General features: G+C 37.9%; 1 protein-coding gene and 1 long non-coding RNA gene across 2 annotated transcripts; one reads left to right on the top strand and one right to left on the bottom strand.

Annotated features, from left to right (window-relative positions):
• Positions 1-3,290: 3,290 nt before the first annotated feature.
• Positions 3,291-8,052, bottom strand: C7H2orf69 (chromosome 7 C2orf69 homolog). Its single transcript, XM_038181770.2, has 2 exons — positions 7,617-8,052; positions 3,291-6,854 (listed from the first exon to the last, which is right to left on the bottom strand). The coding sequence occupies exons 1-2, from the start codon at positions 7,914-7,916 to the stop codon at positions 6,015-6,017; spliced, it is 1,140 nt and encodes a 379-aa protein (XP_038037698.1). The 5' UTR covers positions 7,917-8,052; the 3' UTR covers positions 3,291-6,014.
• Positions 8,053-8,276: 224 nt separating this feature from the next.
• Positions 8,277-21,501, top strand: LOC106019806 (uncharacterized). The gene is made up of 3 exons (XR_001194947.5): positions 8,277-8,488; positions 11,032-11,133; positions 20,605-21,501. It is a non-coding gene; the product is annotated as an uncharacterized lncRNA (long non-coding RNA).
• The last annotated feature ends 663 nt before the right edge of the window (positions 21,502-22,164 follow it).

The following is a 22,164-nucleotide window of genomic DNA, read 5'->3' as shown; positions in this document are numbered from 1 at the left end:
ATGCTATGTTTGGACAAAAACACTAAGAAGCTACTGCTTGCAGTAGTAATGCAGATCTCAGTAATAAACAGTATTTGCTGTAAAAGTGCTTGTATTTCAGGTGTCAAGCTGTACATGCATTGCTTCAAATTTCTGTCACCCAAAGTCAATGTATTTCTAATAAAGACAAATAAGAAAGGAGCTATGCACATAGTCTGTAAGGGATGCAATAGCTTAATCTGACACCAGGCTCAGGAGTATTCCTCAGCAGGTAAATTCTGTAGTGGGAGATGGGAAGAGCCTCGTTTCATACTTCAGCACCACTGCTTCCCTTGATAGCTTTATGTCATGCAGCAGCGGTTTCTTTAGAAGCAAGTGAGCTCTGAAGTGCCAAGTTTAATGCAGGAAACTAACAATCCTGATTGGGGGTGCTCTCTGAAAGCCTACTGGAAGCTGGAAAGTCTATACTGAAAATGGGAGTAATGGCATTCTGCTGCTTTTTAAATACATGAAATAGTTATAGACAAAGAAAAAATATTCTTCCCTTTTTTTCTAACAGAGGCTTTTCTGGTCACTTAGACTTGGCAGTTCCTGGGTCACTTGGAAACAAGCATAATGAAATCCTAATGATAGGAAACTACTACAAAGCCATCTCTGTTTAAAACCTACCCTATATTACGTGCAAAATGACTTCCTTAATCAGTTTTTCCATGGTGAATCTTAGTGATGTGGAACAGCTACTACGGTGCAAGTGTGGTGTTCTGTTTTATTTTTGTCAGTGGGAGGGATGAATTGTGTTATGTTAGTACTGATAAAATGAATTTAGTCAGGAAAGCCTGACTGACAGTGGGAGAAACAGTGCCTGTCACTGCCACATAAGTGTGCTATGATTTTGGAGTCCTTGCTTAATGGCTTCATACTATTTTTATTCAAGTTAAGAGCAGTCACCTTGCATTTTAACAGATTTAAGAGATCAATAAAATCAAGAGAAAGCTAGCCTTTGCCTCATGGTCTCAATCAGCAATATTTACAAGTCAAGTTATGAACAGCAGAAGTAACCCCTTTTTTTTTTCCCCCTTTGATATATTAGCCTTACAAAATGAAATTAGATTTCAATATAAGATTAAAAGATTCTGAAGTAGTAACTCCAAAATCTGATTTTAACAGGCTGTTCCTTGTGGATTTCAGTCTGTGAACATGGGCCTGTGCTTTTTGTATTACCCAGGAACACCAGAACCAAAATGCATGTTTGTGGATTCTGCTAGGCGGTACCTAAAGGCATGGCTCATAAAACAGCAAGCACACAGATTACAATTGCTTTTTGTTACAGTTCTTCAACTTCTCTCTTACATTAAGTACAGCTTTGCATGGGCAGCTACATTGCTTAGATGAAAGACGGAAGCCAAGAGCCTCACAATGCTTCAATAGTACTAGGAATCAAGGGAGAGCTCAATACAGGTTTTATGCTAAAGCAACTGTGTTGGTTTCCACGTGGCAGATTACCAGTAGTAGAGTACACTGACTTATGTTGTCCTATATTAAAACACACATGGCACTATAGCTATTTCAGTGTTATCAAGACAAGTCTTGTCACCTTGATCCCCTATCAAGATATTACACAGTTAAACCAGTACAGTATGTAAACTCATACAGAATGCATACGGGAGGAATACAGACTGTCAAATCACATCCTATGACTCTTCACAAAACACATCTCTCATCCTTGCAATGCTTCTTATCATTATTACAAAATCATACTCACAAAGCAGCTTAAATTACCTGCATAGAGACTACTATACAAGCCCAAAATAGTCTTACAATTTTATGAACTCTTTGAAAGAGACCAGACAAAAAAGGATTATTCTCAGAAGCATGAAACTAAAAAAGCTAAGGCCACTTGACAGGGTTGAGAGACATAGGCTTATACAAAGACAAGAAGAGGAAAAAGTAATCAAATTCTGATGAAGTTTCCTTGGAGAATCTGACTTTATCCATCTTTGCTTTCCTGCTATGCTCCCATGTGATGCCAGATAAATTGATTGTTATATTTTTAATGGATAGTTTTCAGTTATTTTGCTTAGCTGACAAGTGCCCACTTTGAGGCCTTAGAACCAGATCTCAATAAAATAGTGAATATACACATTTTTCATATGCTCAGTGGAACAAAGACCCTCATACAAATAAGCACTCTAGGTAAATGGATGGGTATAGTCTCAACTCAGTACTTCAACTTACATTCTCTAAGCGAAGCCAAATACTGTCTTATCCATGTTGGCAAAGTAACTGCTAGCTTAGGAAGGAATTGCTAGCTTTGCATTTTAAGAGAGAGGGGAAAAGAAGGTGACATTTCTTTCTGCAAATAGCTCAAAAAGAATCTGTTGGGAATTATCAATCACATTTATCCATGAATATCCAGTCGTAACATACTATCCTAACTCCTGAACTGACTTTGCAATCTTAAAATAACTTCTATGACTATTCAAATACATAGCATTCCCATTAGTTATCTCTGTAAAAGCAATAATGTTAATTTAGCAAGATAAAGCAGTGTACCATAAAATGCAAGTGCTAATATAAGGGAGGCAGCAAGATGCTGGGAGAACAGAAAAGATTGCTCCTTCCAGCAACATGTTAAGACTTGGACCCTCAACCATCTTTCAAAATTAGGGCCCGATTTATTAAAGAAGCATTTACAGAGATGTGATTAAATTAGCCCAAGATAGGAAGAAAGCTAGTTAAGTTTCTAGTACTTAAGATACACACAAAGTAGAGTGATTTAAGTCATATGGAATTTGGACAATTTCACATAACCAAGCCTTGCTTTAAAAGGATTTTTAATAGATGTGGCTTAAAGAACGTTAGCATTTCTCAAAATCTGAAGAATGTCTTTCCTTCTGTGCAAGACACAAGCATTTATCAAAGAATATCAGCTATTACATACCAAGTCACACTAAGGGCAGTTTAGCTCAAGACTTAGTTTCTGAATGGAGTAAGGAACATTAAACACTGTAAGCAAGCAACTTAACTACATGCATTTACATCTAAGCTTATTATAAAACTGCTTTTATATTTCACATCCAGAAGCAGGTATATACAAACTATGACCCATTTCATCCCAACATAGAAATGTTCACATCCTTGGGTACTTCACACTGGCTTTCCCATGTATACAAGATCCCAGGAAGCTCTTTGAGAATTATAGATGCCAACTACACTAATACAAAGCCTGCCTTGAAAAAAAGATGCTACCAAATATATCATTTTTTGAACTAGGTCTCCACAAACACCTGATAAAGCATAACACAGAGAACTTAACTGCACATTCCTTGTTTAATTGTTTTACATTCACACTGTTTTCGCCCATTAGAAATAGTTTATTTTCTACAATCGTTGCATAACATTTTTGCATGCAGTATGGTGAATGATAGAGGCACGTTCCAACAGAACTAGAACTGTTAAGAGAGTGAAAAACAATCAGTTTTCCCTCCGCAACAGTAAGTCTTACAACAAGATTAGCAACAAGCTTTACAACAAAGTACTTATTCTTTAAAGGAATACAGCAACAATTGAGCTGATTTTAACAGTTATTGTAAGGTGCCTCTATCAAACAGATTAATATTATTTTCATAGGACAGCCATTCAGAAACTTCTGGAGATGATGACAATATTTTCATAACTGTTTTCCAAAGCTTGAAACAACCTGCTCCTGCTGTTTTGGCTAGCACTAAACTGTTCTGAAATTGGTCTGTGATCTGCACTGCCATTGGATAGGGCAAGTCTTAACATACCCAAACTAGTCTGGTTAATTTTGAAAATCTTGAAATTGAACTGTCAGAGAACAAGAGCAGTGGTATATTTGTTTACTTTATTTCTATTTAATTGTGGATAATCAAAGATATTTCAAGCAATTTGCAGGCATGTATAGGCTAATAAAACTATTTCTAAGGCGATCCACATTTCCTTTACAGGAAAGAGTCCTGGCATATGCTGTAAGCATTATCAAGAGGACAAATAAAGGGAAATAGCATCCCTTAGAACAGATAAGTTCTTATAAGCCCACTATCAGTAAAGGTAGGTAATCAGTAAATAGAGTTGAACGAAATCTCCAAGAAAGTTTTTGTTGTTCTTAAAAAAAGAATGGAACTACATTTCAGATTCTTTTATGAAATACTAGCGTTGGTTTGCATGTTGCTCTTTTTCTCCATCAATTAAAATAGATTATTTCCACTTTTGATCAAGTTGTTACATATAGTCTAATTATTAGTGATAGAGCTCCCTTTTACATTGTAAGGTACATACTGTAGGCATAATCTTTTTACACTCAAAAGCAGTAGAAAGAAGCCTTCTTAAGAGTTCAACACGTTTCTCATTCTTCAATGGTCATTAACATGTTCACTACCCCTGAAAGAGCTGTCAAAATACCATCTCCAGTGAACCCTATATATTTAAAGGATGCTAACAGAGGAAAGATGACACAGGTCCATCCTTCCTTTCACAGCGTAAGAGTAAAAAGCAGCAAAAAATACAGGGAATGTTTTGCTAAACAGTCAAACACAGGAACAAAGCTGAGTATAATACATTTTTTTTCAGAATTTAGATGCATTTGTTTGTGTGATCTTCACAGTGCTTTGCTAACTTGCTTTTGTATTTCTGTGCTTCCAGAAAATCCAGAACCATTTTAAGCTACAGGTTTATTGTTGAAAGCTGCAGTTGTTATGCAAGGGACTCCCTAGGATTTATTTGTAGATAAATGGAAAAAGTTACGACAGTAGAAAAGTTGTAATATCCCCATGTGTCCATCTTTCAGTAGTTTCTTTTTCTGAAGAACTTCCAGGTTTGGGGCCTGAAAGAGATTACATGTTTTCCATCTGATTTGTCTACCTCTGTATTTAATTAGAGTTGTTGAGTTTTTGTTTGTTTTCTCTATTGAGCACTGAGCTCTGAAAATAGATTTTTTGGGTGGCTGTATTAACAGTTACTGCAGTACATCTAAAGGAGAGAACAGTTCTAGAAATGGGAGCATTATTAAACAGCTACAGTCAACACAGTCTAATATTTTTTATGCAACTTCTCATCATGTACTTATGGCCAGATTTAGATGAACACCAATGCTGCAATTTGGAAGAAAAACCTCACCCATCCAAGGTCAGAAGGGATAAAGAGACGTCTTGAGTTGAAAATGCAGATATTTCTGCTGGTCCTTATAGAAGATAGTCAAAGCAATAGCAAAGTATGTTGAAACAGCGATAAGACTACACCCTTATGAACATTCGTGGTCACTTGACACAATTGTGTCAAAATTTTCAAGCTCCCCAGGCAAACTGGCTATTCACTAGAAAATGCTAGGCAATGAGTTAAGGAAACTGTATAGCCACAGAAAAGGCAAAGCGCTCATAAAGAAGAAAAACAGGTTGGCACAATTATTCCAAAGGTAAATACTTGAGATTTTGTTTCAGTTAGGAGAAATGCTGCAAAACTGGAAGATCTAATTAACTATTGAAAGCACTTTTCACCAAAATACATACCTAAGACTACGATAACAGTCACCACTATCCTTATACTGAAAAACTAATGCTGTACCTGCTATTGACAGACCAAAATTTTCAGCCCTGGAAGCTACTAAACTGAAGCATCCAGACAATTGAAGGTCTTGAGCACTTAAAACTCCCATTAGAAGCAGTATACAACTTTGGACATCCAGGACTAAAAATTCTGTCAACATTTCGACAACAAATGCTCACACGTAACACAAAACATATAGAATGATAACTTGATGATCATAATCATAATGATCATCAATAATCATCATGATCATAATGGTAATCATAACTTCTTTTTTTTCCTTCCAGGAATCAAATGACATCTCCTGCAGGTAGGGGGCCTCCTTTTTAAGCTATTGAAATGCACGTATAGTATCCATTAGTAACTCAGGACTGATTTAGTATTCTCTTCAGAAAGCTCAAAGTTGTAAATCTAGATGTCAGGACTTAGTGTCAAAAGTGCTTTTGCAATGAATGTACTACTCAGATACAGTCTCAAAATACTTCATGAACTCTGAAATGGTTATCCAAGGAGGGAACTTCATCAGCAAAATGTATTTGATCATTTATTTCCACACCAAGTTCTTCAAGTATCTGTACAAATTTCTCATGCTCTCTCCCAATCCATGACCTCATTGTGTCAAACACTTGGTATGGAGTAACATGAGTGTGAACTTCAATTCCTGTCTGTGCAAGTTCTTTCAGCACTTCAGGGTAAGTAACCCAAGTATTGCTTCCTCCCGAGTGACCGCCATCCAACCAGTAAATTGCTTTTATGTTTTTTACAAAGGCATCTGTATTCTTGTCTTTTTTAGCTTCCTTCAGCTCATAAAGCAGCTGATTCAAAACCACACAACCTTTACTGAAGCCAATCAAAGTAAATGACACAGCGCCTACAGCAGATGGCATAACGAAGTCCATAGCAGAATTATTAGAGCATTCACAATCTCTCTCTCTTTCTGTGGATGAGCAGCCATTTGCTGTAGGTGGAGACTGCGGCTGTGATTTACAAGCAGATATTTTTGCATCCTTTCTGAAACCATGCACGGTTTTCTGGGACAGCAGAATATTCTGAGAGAACCTGAATGCATTAACTAGCAATGCATGGAGATGCTTGAAGGCTCCAAAGTCAGTGCTGTGCTCTGGTGCTCCAAACATGTTGCTAGCCACAAAGTTGTCATAACAACTGAATTTGTGCAGGTGCATTCGAGAACACTTCACGACCCAAATAAAGCTATTAGGGAATCGGCGAGCAAGTATGGTAGCAACATTTTCAAAGCTCCAATGCTCCCACTGAAAGTTTTCTGGGTGGCAAGACATGATGTCATAATAGTTCTGAAAAATTAGAAAACAGAAAAGACACATTACTACATTGTAAAAATAAATCAGCTCCGTCTAGCGTATATATTCATAAGGAAGGACCAAGGTGGAGAGAAATGTGCATAACGGAGGTGCTGTCTTGCTAGGCTCCCAGAAGAGGTGCATTAAAGAAACAGACATATTTACATTCACTTATTCTATTGTAGTATTTTGCGAGAGGTTTTTATATCCCCCAAATCAATGTAATAACAGCAAGTATGGGCTTAGTATGTAACAAGGAAGCTTAGTGTGGTACAGAATACATAATTACATGGTATTTTCTCCATCTGCAGAAACATTGATTGGCTTATAACAGGCAAACAATAGACTTAAAACATCAGTAGTAAGTTTTCTCATGAACCTCACCTCTGAACTCGTAATGGCAGCGAATACTAATTAGCTGCTTTTATTAAAGCCGAGACAAGCCATACCCAGGAATGCTACTCAGAAGGGTTTCCTCAGACCCCGCTAATCCTTGAAATGAAAGTCACACCCTCCCCGTTGTGCAGTTACGGCTGCCCGTGCGCTGGCCAGCCTCGTAGCCGTGCAACACCCCCGCTGGGTGCCCGCGGTACCCGCATGGCCGCTGCTCCCCCCGCTGCTCCCCCCGGGGCGCAGCGCCCGAGTGCCGGCAGCCCCACCGCCCCCGGCAGCGCCCACCCGAGGCCCGTCCCCAGGCGCTCCCCGCCCCGTGGGGCCGCTCCCCTCGGCGGCGGGCCGCCCCCGGCCCCGCCGTACCTGCACGTCCCCCGGGAAGTACACGACGTGATGCTGAGGCGCGGCCGGGCCGCGCGGGGCCGGCGGCAGCAAGAGCAGCAGCTCGTTGGCCCGCTGCGGCTCCGCGCCCGGCACCTCGGGCAGCCGCAGCCACGGTGGGCTCAGCCGCGCCGAGGACGAGGAGAAGCCGCTAGGCTCGGTGCCGGTGCCGCCCGCAGCCGGCGCCTCGCAGAGGCTCATGCTCCTGCCCAGGCTGAGGGCGGCGGGGCCGAGGAGCCCCCGCAGCAGGGAGGCAACGAGCGCCCGGCGGCTGCCGTTCATGGAGCCGCCGCCTCACGGCCGCCCACGGCACCGCCCGGCCCCGCGCCGCGCTTGCGCGCCGCCCCCTCGGCACTGCCCAGCGCCCCCTCAGGGAGCCAGCGGCACGGCGGCTGCACCGCAGCCTTCCACAGGAGCGTGGCGGGACGCGGCCGCCCGTTGTGCTTCCTCTGGAGGAGCCCTCCCGGGACAGGGCTGCGGGCGCCCATCGAGGCCCTCCTGCCTTTCACTCGCCCTGGTTCTGGGGCCCTAGCGCCCCCCAGCCTGGTTCTGCGGAGCGAGGGGTGGCTGAGGCGCTCCCCGTGAGCCCGCCACGTTGCTCTCCCCTCGTACACCGAGCTGAGGTGGCGGTGCCCAGCTGGTGGTCTGTCTGCGTAGCCTTAGCTTGAAAATAATGCTGGGTAAAAATTTCTGAGGGAAGATAGGACTTTATTAGCCTCTCAGTTTGATACTGTGACCGAAGGAAGTCTCCTGAGTGAAGTAAAGCCCTCCAGAGCATGCAGCTGAGACGCAGATTCAGCAGTGTGGGGTATCTTACATCCTATGTAGAGCAGTTTATTTCAAACCAAGGAGAGGTATGTGGACTCAGTTGTTTCCTAAAGGTGCTGGTTATATTTATCAGCGCAACCTAGGTGTATTTATTTGTATTTAATTTTACTAGCGTGATTATGAGGCAGAGGAAGCGGATTCTGTAAATAACCTGTTCCACTGTTTTCTTATGTTCCCAAGAAAAAGGGATTTTAATGGATAAACAGAATTTCCAGTGTTCCAAGTTGTGCCCATTGCCTTTTGCACTGTCACTGGACAACAAGTGGGAAGAACTGGATCGATGTTTTTTTATTCCCCCAGCAGGTGTTTATAACATGCATAGGATCTTCCTGAGCTTTCTCAATCCCAGCTCTCTCAGTTTCTCATATGATACATGCTCCCAGCCCTTAATCATTCTGGTAGCCTTTCACTGGACTTCCTCTGGTACATCCATGTTTCTTCTAGTGGAAAATCCCAAACTGAACACTATACTTCAGATGTAGCCTTACCAGCCCTGAGCAGAGGGGAAGGACCACCTCTTTCAACCTGTAGGTGAAGCTTGTCATAGCACAGCCCAGAATGCAGTTGGCCTTCTTTGCCATGATGGCATCTTGCATGTTGCGTATCATATACTTATCGCTTATATGGCATATTTGTCATAAATATGTATGTTATATATTCATCAGTTTCCTGTTGTGTACATAATCTAGGAAGTGTCAGTGCTTAATCAATTTACACAACTATCAGGATAACAGACTCCAAATACCCTATTAGAACCACAGAGTAAGTCAGGTGTAAGAATTTACATCACTTTTTGGTAGAGTTCTAGGCATGTTTAAAAATGATAAATAAATAAATAAAAATGAATGCCTAAATTAGCTCTGAAACGATTTTAATGAAGTTCTATTTTCCCCAAAAAGATAGTTGTGTCACTTGGCATGCCACCCATATATATTAGAAATCAAACTGCAAAGGTCCAAATCTTTCACATACTTGGAAAGATGCTTGGCTTTCCTATATTGAGCAGCAGTAGTAAAGTTAGATAAGAGACATCAGGTAAACTGTTATAAGTGTGGGACCTTATTTCACCCTTGCTTCTGTACAGTCTGTGCTATAGTGTTTGTTGCAGGAGGTTGGGCTGCACTGAAATTAGTGGGGCTCCATATTGAAGGAAGCTTCATTTAGGATGAAGAACTAGGGTTGGGGTTCCTAAAGATCTTGTTAGGCACTTGGGTATGTTGGGAGTGCATATTGTGCTTGGGGCCACCTACAAATCAAATCCTCATTTTCCTTCTAGTCAGAAGGTTTGTTTTGTTTTGTTTTGTTTTTGTACAGTTGTAGCATATTTTCTAGATTATTATTTTTTTCCCCTAAAGTTAGAATCTTAAAGTGGAAACTTTCACAGAACCTCTGCTAATAAAGCAAAATTATTATGGAAAAAATCCCTAGCTCCCTCTGTACAACTGCTTGTTCTAGTTCATGCAGGCAGTTTCTCTTAATCCAATTTTGAGCAGATCTGGTCTGTACTGACACTAAAACTTCTAACTAAAAGGGCTAATGAAACATTATTTCTGTGCCTTATTGGGTACTGTGCAAAGGAAATACAAGACCTGTTCAATATGTAAGTACAAGAAAAAACACAAGTGGCCTACTTTTCTCCTATGGAGTGGAAATTTTAATAAAATCAATCACAGAGGTAAAGCAACAATAATATTCCTGTGCTCTAAAAATGTAGCTGCTTTTATCTTGATTGCTGAGGTTTGTTTACACAGGCAGAGCTCTTACAATTATTGAAATACCCTGAAGTAGTAAGGATTCATCTAAGAAAACTAGTTAGGAGAACGAAAGTTTCCATTTTAGTAATTTTTGAGTAATGTGAATAATTACGTGTCAGTAGCATGAAAAATCTGTGTTCTTAACATCCTGTTGTTGATGTTCCCCCTTCTGTGTTTTCCAGGTGAGTGATTAGCTTTTCCACAAGAGTTTACAGACATTATTAACATTTTAATGGCAGTTACTAACACTAACAAAAGTTGATTGTGGTACTTCTGCCAGGTAATCCGTATACAGTTGGATGTTCATGATGCAGCTTTAAAGAGATAATTGCAGTTAATATATAAGGCGCTATACAGGCTTTCATCTTCACATCAAATGCTACATGAATCTTATGGAAGACCATAAAAGTTAGTTCGTATCTTAGGCAGAGTTCAGGTGCACAGAATAATAATGAAATAGGTTCTTTGTTATAGGAAATGACTGTATACATAACATGTTCACACTTAAAATGGAAAGCACCAACCTATTCATACCTTCAAGAAAACACTAGAAATTTCCCTTCCATGGCATGCTATAAATTTTAATGGTACATAGATTGCTCTGAGTTTACCTCTGATCTTAGTGATGTAGCTTTTGCAACACACAAGCAGCTTCAATGAATCTCAATTTCGTTCCTCAGTCAAAGGTGTAGAGGTGGTAATTTTTGCAGCTTAGGTTGCTTTGCTACTAAATAATTTATTAAATGAGTATGGGTTTAAAAGTGGAAAATGGGAGCAAATGCGAGGCTAGAAGATAAAACTTTTGTTTGTTTCAGGAAATACAAACATCTTCCTCAAGAGTGGACTTTGTTCAGCTGTGGGTTCTCTGTATACTTCAGAGGGCAGAAAAAGGATGATGAGCAAATGTGCTAATAAAGGTAAGGCTATCAAACTATTAAGTGTAAGTGACAGCTCTTCAGTATGGTATTTGCTAGAGTATGGGCTCTTACATTTTATAGGTAGGTTAGCATAACTTTTTTTCTTTTTTTTTTTGGAGATACTCCGTGCTTTTGTCTTACCCCTTTCTTTCCTGGTTTCTTTCCTGGTTCCTCCCAGTACGCTATTTCTGCAGGCATAAGCCTTCAAGCCTATTATGGTTCTTAATTTTTCTTACATCTGAAGTGAATGATAATTAGAATACGCTGAAGGCAGTAGTCACAACATGAGAAAATGCATCTTGTTCAGGATGTGAATGTGTGCTGATGTTTTTATGGCCTGTAGGAACACAGCTACAGTATTTTGTAACAGTTGTCATACCATGTCAATTTGTTACTGTACCAAGTGGTACGGTAACAAATAATCCTTCCAAATACAACATGACTGAGACATGAAATGCTACTTTGCAAGAGGCCTTTATCAGCCTTCATTTTTGTCCTGTTGTCTGTGGTGCCTCATTCCTACATTACTCTGTTTTCTTATCTTTTCTTTACAAATTGGTTTGCCATGCTCTGTATCACAATGTAAAAAAAAAGTTTTTATTTTATATTCTTCTTACTTCACATCTGTTCTTCTATCCCTGCAACAACCCTCACCATCTTCATATGTTGAATCATAATGAGCCATCACTGTGTTGCTAGCCTGTCCTGCATGCCTGCATTAGCTCAGTTCATTGGTTAGTTTTGCCACTTACTGTAAGTTAACAACGGAAGTCAGGAGCGTAGTTTTTCTTCATGATCCTGCGGGAGTCTAAACACAGATTTTGGGGATTTTGACAGAAAGAACGTGTATCATGGTTAATCAGCAGTGATGAGAGATGGGCATATCGAAATTCCTCTGGAGAGAACTAATGGCTTATTCTCCCCTCTAGTCTCCCAGAGCTCCTTAATAGACCTTTGTGAATGCCTACAGTCACAAATTAATTAGTTTCATCTTTCAGAGGCTATGACATCTGCAGTTTGAGTAGACAAAGTACCACTGCAGCAGTAAGCTTTCGTACAATCAATGTACTTTTACTGCAATCAGCTGTTTCATTGCACGTATAGCTCATACTAATTCTGTGCTTTCATTCAGAACATATTCAAACAGTAAAGAATACAATTTTGATTTTGTTTTCTCAGGCCACTAAAATATGTTGATTCTTTTTATTTATACCAATTAAATTAAAATATTTTAATAGGCACTTAACCAAAATTCTTGGTGAAGAAGAATTGTCTGGTGATGTGACAATACCTTTAGACAAGTACTAATATAAATGATTTTCTATCCATATGTAGCAACTGTAATATTTCATGGTACTTCAGAGATCTTCAAAAACATGCTTCCTATGTATGTGCAAGGTGCATGTATATGTATGTGTATTTGTATTACCTTTTATATTTGAATTTCCTTTCAAGCTTTTTTCAGCTCCAAGTGTGTTCAAACTGCTTGCTAGAAAGTTGGCAGATGATTGGAATAGGTATGGAAACACCTGTTAAATAGTGATAGGAAACTCCTTTGTAGTGGATTGCAGCTGTGTCTTTCACTGTTAAGAGAATGTGCCAAGCCTGGCTTCATTCAAACTCATTCTTTCAGGTGTAGTAACACTTTAAAGGAGTGAGTTATGTGTGTCTGTGGTGGTGTGCACAGAGGAATTCCCAGTGGCTATACAGTGATGGATGGCAAGGTCTTGACTCATAGTTTTATTAACATATTAGTGGCAACAGTTCAAACCAAATTACATCTATTATGCTCCATTACAAGTACTAAACAACTTACATCTGTTGAAATTCCTACAGGCAGCTCTGCCTGCCAGCAGCCATCTTTTGTGCGTGTAAGGGTATTCAGGAGAGCATAGGGGAGAATAAATTATACAATCAACAATTTACTGAGTTGTATGAAAGTGTGAGTAAAAGCTTTTCAGCATGAAAAATAAATCCATTTTCTTTTTCCATCAGAGCTGTGTTGAGAATCTTCTAAAATTGCAGGTTATATGATCTCATTTCTGTTTTTTCACTGCTGACAAAAATTAATATAAAGAATTAAGAACTACTGATGTTGTTTAATAATCTGTTTCTCTTGTGCTATTTTTCTGTGGAAATTGGTTTTATTTAATCATACAATCTGCCTATACTACAGATGATCTGCATAATCTGTCAATTCCTCCCAATAGCCTTTTAGACTACTTCAAGAACGGGGGTTTTAGAGCAAATACCTGTGGGCGTGGGGAGAACTGCTGAATCAATAAATGAGGGTGACTGAAATGAATGCCCTTACAGAAGGGAAGTTGTGAAGAGCTTGGTCTTTGTACATCATGTTTGGAAGCAATTGCCTGAAAATTCAGTATGTGTTGGCTCCACATGTAGCCAGCATACGCTGTCTGTTGCCTAGTCTGGTTCATAGAGGATGTGGTGGGTAGGAAAGGCTGTTAAATTAAAAGTTAACTGTTAAAAGTTAAATTACGTTAACGCAAGTAGTTAGGACAAGGTTTAGGACAAAGGACATGAGTCTATTTAAAAAAAAAAAAAAGTTTTGGTAGTTCTGCTGTTCATGGAACATCTAGTTAAATGACAATTTCTGTGCATTGCAATTTGTATAGGTATACAAGAAGAACTTGTAATTTAAGGAAACTGTAAACTGTATGGTATAAATTGATATAAGTTTGGAAATCTAGTTGGTATTTAAAAGAACACAAAGTGGCCCAGGAAGTGGAGTAGAAGATTTTATTGATTAAAATGGGCCCAAGCTCAACCTCTCATCATTCCTGCAGTCTGAGGTTAGTCTGGCAGTGAAATTATGAAATTCTAGCTTGTGCATGCCTGCTTCTCAATTTCCATTCTCTCTTCGTTTCCTTAATAATCTGGCTTTGTGGATGGGTTCTGCTATGTATTCAACATGAGACTAATTTATCTCAGGAAAAAAAAAAAAAAAGGCACAAGCAGTTGTTACTCCACCAAGCATTTTACTTAGATAATGGAAATAACTAAGTATGTGAATGTTTGCATCTTAGTAGGATTGTCTGAGACTGATATATTCATTAAACTAGTTTTCTAGTGGTTTCAGTTTAATAGTAAATAGGCATTATAGCCCATATAATAAACGTGTAAGATCTGTATCATTTTCTCTGGCTGTCTGAAACAATAATTTTTATATGTTAAATGTATTTCGAATATACTTATTTGACTTCCTTTGTGGGATATAAGATTGTAAGTCAATGCACTAAGTACATATGCTTTTCAGAGACATTTTTGACACCTCTTTATTTCAGTTTGTGTAAGTGTTGGTTTCTCTGCATGCATAACAAGTTCAAGTTGCGGTCTAAAAACTGAGCTTTGGACCCTGTATGAATCTCTGTAGTAGAAGGCCCTGAAATTCTTTCAAAAATCTTATCTGCCTAAACTTACACATAAGAATATGGCTTTGCTTTGGAGACTTTATCTTGTAGTGTCATCATTTAGCTATTGTAGAGAATGTTACAGCATGTACTGATGAACAAATAATTTCATTATAAATAACCCCGTGTTTAATAGCTCTTTAAACTAAGGAGGGATTACAGTGAAACAGGCAAACTGGGATGCAATATTAGTAAAGGTGTAATGACCCAAATTGCATTTTCTGTTGAAATACTATTTCAGGTTGCTCCATTTAGATCTGTATACTAAACTTTAGACTCATTGAATTTGCAGGAAACTTTGCACTGATTTTAGTGGAAGTAGAGTTTTAGCTATAGTATGCAACACTACTAGGAATTTCTGTGACTTCCCATTGAATACCTGACTCATGGTTTTTTGATATTAATGCTGTTGCTAGCTTTAATTTTTTGTGTGAATGATTAATTTTTTTATTGTTTTACTTATGTCTGCTAAAAACAGCTTAGCTGGAAAAGCTTTAACACCTGGTTTAGTAGTATCCCTCTGACTAAAGTTCAGGTGAACATTTAGGGTAGAGTAACAGATTTTGGGATGCAGAGGCTGCTAATGTACCTAACTGGCCAACAGCAGATGGGTAAGATGCAAGATGTTTTAGAGAATGCAGAATAATACAAGGTCCATATGATACAGGGTATGTATATACTTGAAGGTAAAGAAGTTTACTTAGTTAGTCTACTGTAATCAGAGCACTTTAAAACTAGATTATGAATAGAGTTCTCTTATTAATTCTTCTTCAGCACTTCCTTCCCAAAGCAGATCTACCTACTTTGATGATCGATCCTATTGACTTGTGCTATTAGATTTTGCTTCTGAGTGGTACTAAGGCTCTGTCCTAGATCTAGCAATGATTTAGCAGTTGCTTTTAAGTACATGAAGTCCTACTGATATCCAGAGCTCAGTCACTAATTCCAGATAAAAATCCTTCTACTGAAGGAACATGAATGATTTAAAGAATTATTTCCTAGTTACCACTGTTAACTAGGCCTACGGTGCATAGTATTGTGCCTAATAAAGGTTTTACCATGCTTGTAATTCAAATTCAGGTTGCATAGTTTCATGGAAGCTAGCACTCATTACATGAACAAGATAGCCTGTCTTCCATGCAGGTAGAGGTTTTAAGTTAGCATAAGTTATGAGAGTTCAAGAATAAAAGCTTAATAATAAGAATCATATATAATTTTATAATAATGAAAAGGCTAAGTTTTTCTTAAAAGTATATGTTATTGAAGTGTCATACTTGCTACAGCAGTAGCTTCTCACCGTTGCATAACGAATGGGTTTGTCCCCCAGTAGAACTATTAGCATTTATCAATGTAATACATCCTGGTTCAATGTGGTGACGTAGGTCATCCAGTGGATTCATTAATTCCTTACTGTTTCACAAAGATTGATCTTACCTGAGTACTCTTTCTGCTCCACAAACACTGTTTTTGTTTTTTTTTTCCTGTCAAGGTAACAGAAATAATTAGGTCAAAATAAGAGACACGATTTCTAATATGCTTTTAACTTCCAGTTTGCTGCTGCTTTGTCATGTCTGTTACAAATACTTTTACTGAAGTCCATTCTGTTTAAGTATAGTCATATTTTCCACTGGAAACGTGGATAGCAACTGTGGAATAAGCCCCCCACACAAACAAACAAACAAAGATTTTCACGATAAATGCATAAACAAGCTCATGAGTGATTTTGAGTGCTTAACTAGCAATAATTGAAGAGTTTGACTTCTTAATGTTACTCTAGTAGCTGGTAACTCAGATACATTTCATATAGCATGATATGATTACTCCAAAATTAAACCATCAAAAACCATTTGTAATATTTCAAAGATACGGCTGTGAAGAGATGTAAATTATTCTGAAGTAAAACTTCAGAATTCAAAGTTTGATGCAAATATTCCTTTCTGAGAAAAAATGATCTCATAAATCTCCACTGAAATCATGCTCATTAGAAAACCATGAAAACTTTGTGGTTTTCATCTCCTTGTGTTTCATAATTTCCAATTGCCAGAAAAGCTAACACTGAACAAAGGCTGATGCATTTTTTTTGACAGCTTTCACTGAAGCAAGTGAAAAGCAGCATAATTCATAGGAACAGCTTATAGGGAGATACTGAGTGTTGTCATAGTTGTTACCACACAGCTGATCTCAAGGCTTGTATTACCCAGCTTCAAGGGCTAGATGCATTTTGTGTCAGACCTTATTATAGAAGTAACATACAGGGTAGTGGAGTTCTTATCAGAAGACATGATAATTGAAGAGTAATAAGCAAATATTCCTTTGTGAATATTTGTGATGTGTGACTCAAACTTCTAAGTGCCAGTCCTTTATGGCAGTACTGGGTTTTCTGTAGTTTTATTTCATATGGCTAAAGTTATCCTATCTGCATGTTACCTTAATTTGTGATCTTTCAATTTAAGTATTGATATCTGTAGTTGGTATTAAAACATTCTTCTAAAACTAACCTGATCAAGAACAATTGCTGTGATCTCCTGGACACTTGTGCTATTCTGTTTCTTCATAAGAGAAGCAGAATGTAGCTTTTACCTCCAGTTCCCTAGCTTAACCAAATATAGGAAAGAAAAATACAAAGTGAACTGTTGGATCCATCTGAAGTATATGCTGTTAATCATGCCAGTACTTTTCCCAGGGCCCTGGCTTGTGTGGTGTTCTCCGAGGCTGCATTGTCAGAGTTCAAGTGAAGTTTTATAAAAGCATCTTTCCTTTTCAATGAAAATGATTCTACAACAAATTTAGTCAGCAGCTAAGACTTCCCAAATTCTGTTGAATGAAAAGTAAAAAGAACAGCATGTGAGATGCACAGATGGCAAAGATACAATTTGGAGCAAGCAATTCTGCTTCTCCCTCTCTTCTTACACTGTGAACAGTCTCTTTTTTCTCCATCCTATTTGTTGTTCAGAACTATTCATCAAATAGCTGTGGGCGTTTGTTCGTGGTATTTTTCTGTACTTAAGTGATCGACTGCATATATTTGACAACTCAGATTCTTTTGGTTGGATGCTTAGTCACATGATTTGTTTCCTTTCCCTGACTTGATAGTCTTTTTTTTCTATTGATTAAGACTTTCCAAATAAATGTTCAGTTTCTAAATTATCTGCCAATAATTTTTTGTACTTATAAAATTCCTTGTTCTCATCACTTTCACTGATACATTGGAGTACTGGAGTATCTATAAACAACTTCCATGCCCTGAGATTGAGATTTTTTGTTTCTATTTTTCCATTCTTTATCTGAATTTGAAAGAGAACGGGGATGAGTGAGGGTGGAGCAGGGTATTGTATTTGTGTCATTTTAGATTACCTTCTCTAGCTGTGTAAAAAAAAAAAATAAAATAAAATTTAGAGAAGGTCATTTGCACTCTTAAAATGAAATGTTTCCAAAGGAAACATTTTTTCTTCTGGAGTGTGTTCTAGTCCTGCAAAACATTGTTAGGCAAGCAGTCTGTCTTTCTGTTCTAAACCGTTTCCCTCTCATGAAACACTTGTAAATTGGAGTAACTTTATCTGAATACTTAAGATTAAAATGTCTTTTGTAATATTTGCTTCAAATATTGCTGTTATGTATTCTGTTACATGTATGTTGTCTGCATTCTTCACATCTGCCACTGCAGAGTTTTCTGCAAAAACACTAAGCTCTGATATAAAAGGTGAGGACTACCTCTACTTTCTTTTGAGTTAGCTGGAGCTTAGACCACTCATGTGCTTTTGTAGAGCACTGCAGAATGAAAAGTACCATGCTATCACTATTTATTCTTTGGATAGTCAAAAGTCAGTGACTTTGTAGGCTTTGAAGTCTACAATTTCAGTAAAGTGCATGGTAATGTATTGGTTTTAAAAAATGGTTTATATACAGCTTTATACTAGGTCAGTGGGATGATAAATGTTCTATATAAGAAGTGCCAAAATGCCTACATGGTATTCTGGGAGATTCATAATAGCAAGCCTAAACATACAGCTATCTTGCAGGAAGAAATGCTTTGCACAGTTTTGTGGATATATTTTATCCAAGCAGAGTTGGCTGCATACTGACACTTACGTCTGGGGAGGATGGAAGGTGGTCTTTTCATGTTGGCCCTTCTGGTGAAATTTGGTCATACAAGCAGTTTCTGGAGTGTGTTGCGGTTGCACGATAGGTTGCTTGAGAACATGACACAGTACTGGGGTTTCTTATTTTTTATCATGTGTAGACGAGTAAACACTCATTTTGATATGGTGCTTGATTTTGCTTGAAATTTTACTGTATTTTGGTATTAAACTCTGGTTTTGATATTACTTTGAGGGCTAAGGTGGTGTAAAGCAGCAACCTTTTTGGTGAAATGGTTTCACTTTCTTCCACGCAATACAGCATCTTTCCTTTATCCTTCAGGAGTCTTTACAGGTTTCTCTTCTGTATTTCAGGATGAGATTTCCCCCCATCTATTACTGTGATTGATAATTTGAAGTGCATTGTGGAGTGAGGAAGAAGCTGTTGACAAGCATTGAGTACAGTCCTGTATTTCTGATCCATGAGTTCGGAGCAGATTGACAGAAGTCAAAGAAAATGATATAGAAGCACACTGTCTTAATTAAACATAAGCCTTTACTTGCTGTTGTGACAGAAGCTTTACTACATCAAACTTCAAAAATTGCTTTAGTAGTAATAGAAGAAATCATGGTTCGAAGACAAAGAGGAATGCTGTTCACATTCATATTTTACATATTGTTTACATTTTATACTATTGCTTGTGACAGTAGAGCATTAAGGCCTGAACCACAGAAGCAAAGTTTGTCTATAGAGGGTATAGTGGTGGTAGAAGAAAAATGCATGTCAGGCTTAAACATCTTATTTTAACTCTGGATAGTAGTGAGATGACTTGGTTGTAATAGATCCTGTGTTTTAAGTACTCTGGTTGTTGTTACTCAGTTTAGTGATTCTTCAGATTTCCTCTGCTGAATCTTCTTTCTTTTCAGATGTTTTAATCTTATCCACACATCCAAAATACTCTGTAATAGAAATTGTCATTATAGGCCTGTTTCCAATGTTACAGTAATGCAACTTGAGCAACTGTTGATTTTACTGGTTTGTAAAATGAGACCAGACCTGAGTCACTACTTCATGTTGTTTTTCAATATGGTATTTCATTTTAGGAAATACAAGAGTGCTGGTAGCCCTCGAGCACCTATTTGGAGGGAGGTGAATCTATTTACCCTCTCCTTGTGAGAATTTTTCTATTACATCACCTTTTTGGTGGAAATAATTTCATCCAAATTATTCTTCGTGGAAAATACTTAGAAAATTTCATTGACAAGAGTTGTTTGTTTGTTTGTTTGTTTGTTTTAAAAAGCCAAACAACTTTCCTCTACAATTAGAATGATTCCTTTCTTGTGTTTTACTTAAAACTGGAACTCATCCCATGGGTTTGCATCAAGTTCAACATTCTAGGAGTAAGCATTTAGAATTAGAGAAGCTCACAAGCTTTTTTTTTTTTTTTTTTTTTTTTCTTTTTTTTTAAACTTGAACTTTGTCACCTAGTTTTCCACTTACCTGTTTTGTTCATGTCATTGAATTGACTTTTTCCTCCTGATTTATCTCTGCAGATCAGCATTTGGGTTATTTTTGACTATGTCTGTCTTCACTGAGATTGTGGAAATCAGGGTCTGCTCCTCTTCATTCTGGTCATTCATTGTATGTTTTCCTTTCCAGCACTGAATAGCACCGAACACTTAATCAGGGTGTGGGAAAGTGGAGTGGCATGTAATTTCAGTTATAGCACAGACTGCAATATAAGACCCATGTCTGCTTTGTCTGTTAGATTGATTCATATATCTGTATGGATTTCTGATTAGCTTTAGCCTCTCTCACAGTATGCATTTTCAGGATTGCAAAATTCTGTAAATATTCTGTAGTTTCTGCTTTTAAGGAGCTGTTATTTTTTTTCACCGCTACATGAGAGGGCAGCAGCTGGCTACTAATGCGTGCATCTCACGGCATTCTCTTTTGTTCTCAGCTTGCCACCTGGTGGCGAAATATGGAACGGTGCTTACAGGAGCACAGTGGACTAAGTCCTGACTGTTCACCAAACCCAGGCTCTGTTTCCACGTGAATCCTTTTATTTTAAATACCACAAGAATTTTCATAGGGGTCCAATGTTAAAATACTTGGTTTTGTGCTCTGTATCAGAAGTTTGAGGCTAACTCTGCTTTTGCTGAAGTAAACAGTAAAACTTGTATTTTTTGTGCATGTTGTACGCATTAGAAGTAAATATTAATTGTTTGTGTTTTTAACAACTTCAGTGTTGTTATAAAGTGGTCACGTTAAATCTTTTCTCCTTTTTAAACATTTTGTTGTTTGGCATTTTTAGAGTTTTATTACAGGATTCTATTTTTACATAATTTTCAGCAGTTATTTAACCAGGGAAATAAGATACGTATATATATCCTTAGTTTTTAAATGGCTTTTTGATGTATTACTTCTTGAATAATGCTGGCATTATTCCTCTTGCTGAAGGACACCATTATTGAGGCAGTTATATTATGAGTTTTAAGGAGCTTAAGATTAGAGTTTAAGATTACTTGTAGTAAATACATACTTATCTGATTGAATTAAAAATAAAGCACTATGTAGATTTCTTTCCAATGTTTTTATAAGTAAGATTGTATTCTTTAAAATTTTACTGTAATGAATAATTTGTATTTCATGACAATAGAAGTTGAACTTCTATTTTTGTATATGTATAAATATGAAGCATATGGATATATGTACAAATATTCAAATATGCATCCTTCAGTGAAAATGATTACTTCATTGTATGCTCAGAAATGCTGCCTTCACTTAATGCTGTTTTGCTGTTGGTTCTGTCATGATGCTTAATTTTTAATGAAATTAAAATGCGCTTCTTCATTTATTCTTGGGCCCTTTCGCATTCAGTTCCTCAAGGAATTGTGCAAGGGCAACATTAGGTTTGCATTAGTGTTATTTTTCAGATCATGCACATTTTGCAGTCATTGAGGGTTCAAAGCCCATGACAATTTAAATAAGGTGGCTGTTTAAATTGTAGACCTGAGAGCTTTTCAATTTTTAATGTTTGTCTTCCGAATAAGAAGATTCTGGTATAATTTAAGATGCTTTATTGAATGGAACACAGTGAACTGCTCACGATGAAGCAGGCCTTACTGAGGTCGCCTTGGCAGTGGGGTTGATGGGATTCATGCCAGTTAATCAGTCTAAGTATATGAATCAGAATATCCAGTTGTGCACTGACACCTGGACACTGGCTTTGAATAACTTTTGGTTAGAGATACCTGATAATTGCATACCAGTTATCAGGTGGGTTTTGTGTTTATCAGCAATGACTGCCAGAAGGTCATTTACTCCTCCAAAGAATGTAGCCAGCTGTGAATCTCTTAGATTTGTGTAAGCAAGGCTACAGTTGCTTCCCAAAGTACTTAAAAGCATCTTCAACATGCAAAATAACTTCATAGTCCCACAAACTGATTAAGCTGACAGGAACAAATGCTGCAGTTCAAAGTAATCATACTTTCCCCCATCTGGTCATTTCAGCCATTTT

The sequence above is a fragment of the Anas platyrhynchos genome, chromosome 7 (assembly GCF_047663525.1).
Source record: "Anas platyrhynchos isolate ZD024472 breed Pekin duck chromosome 7, IASCAAS_PekinDuck_T2T, whole genome shotgun sequence".
In the NCBI taxonomy this organism is placed as follows: Eukaryota; Metazoa; Chordata; class Aves; order Anseriformes; family Anatidae; genus Anas; species Anas platyrhynchos.
Note: the sequence above shows the minus strand (reverse complement) of the source record. Positions and strands in the feature narration are given on the sequence as shown.

Bases quoted from the DNA above. Each gene is read 5' to 3' on its own strand.
- C7H2orf69 (XM_038181770.2), bottom strand. From the start codon at position 7,916: ATGAACGGCAGCCGCCGGGCGCTCGTTGCCTCCCTGCTGCGGGGGCTC. The intron at 6,855-7,616 runs GTACGGCGGGGC...CTAATTTTTCAG, and splicing joins ACTTCCCGGGGGACGTGCAG to AACTATTATGACATCATGTC.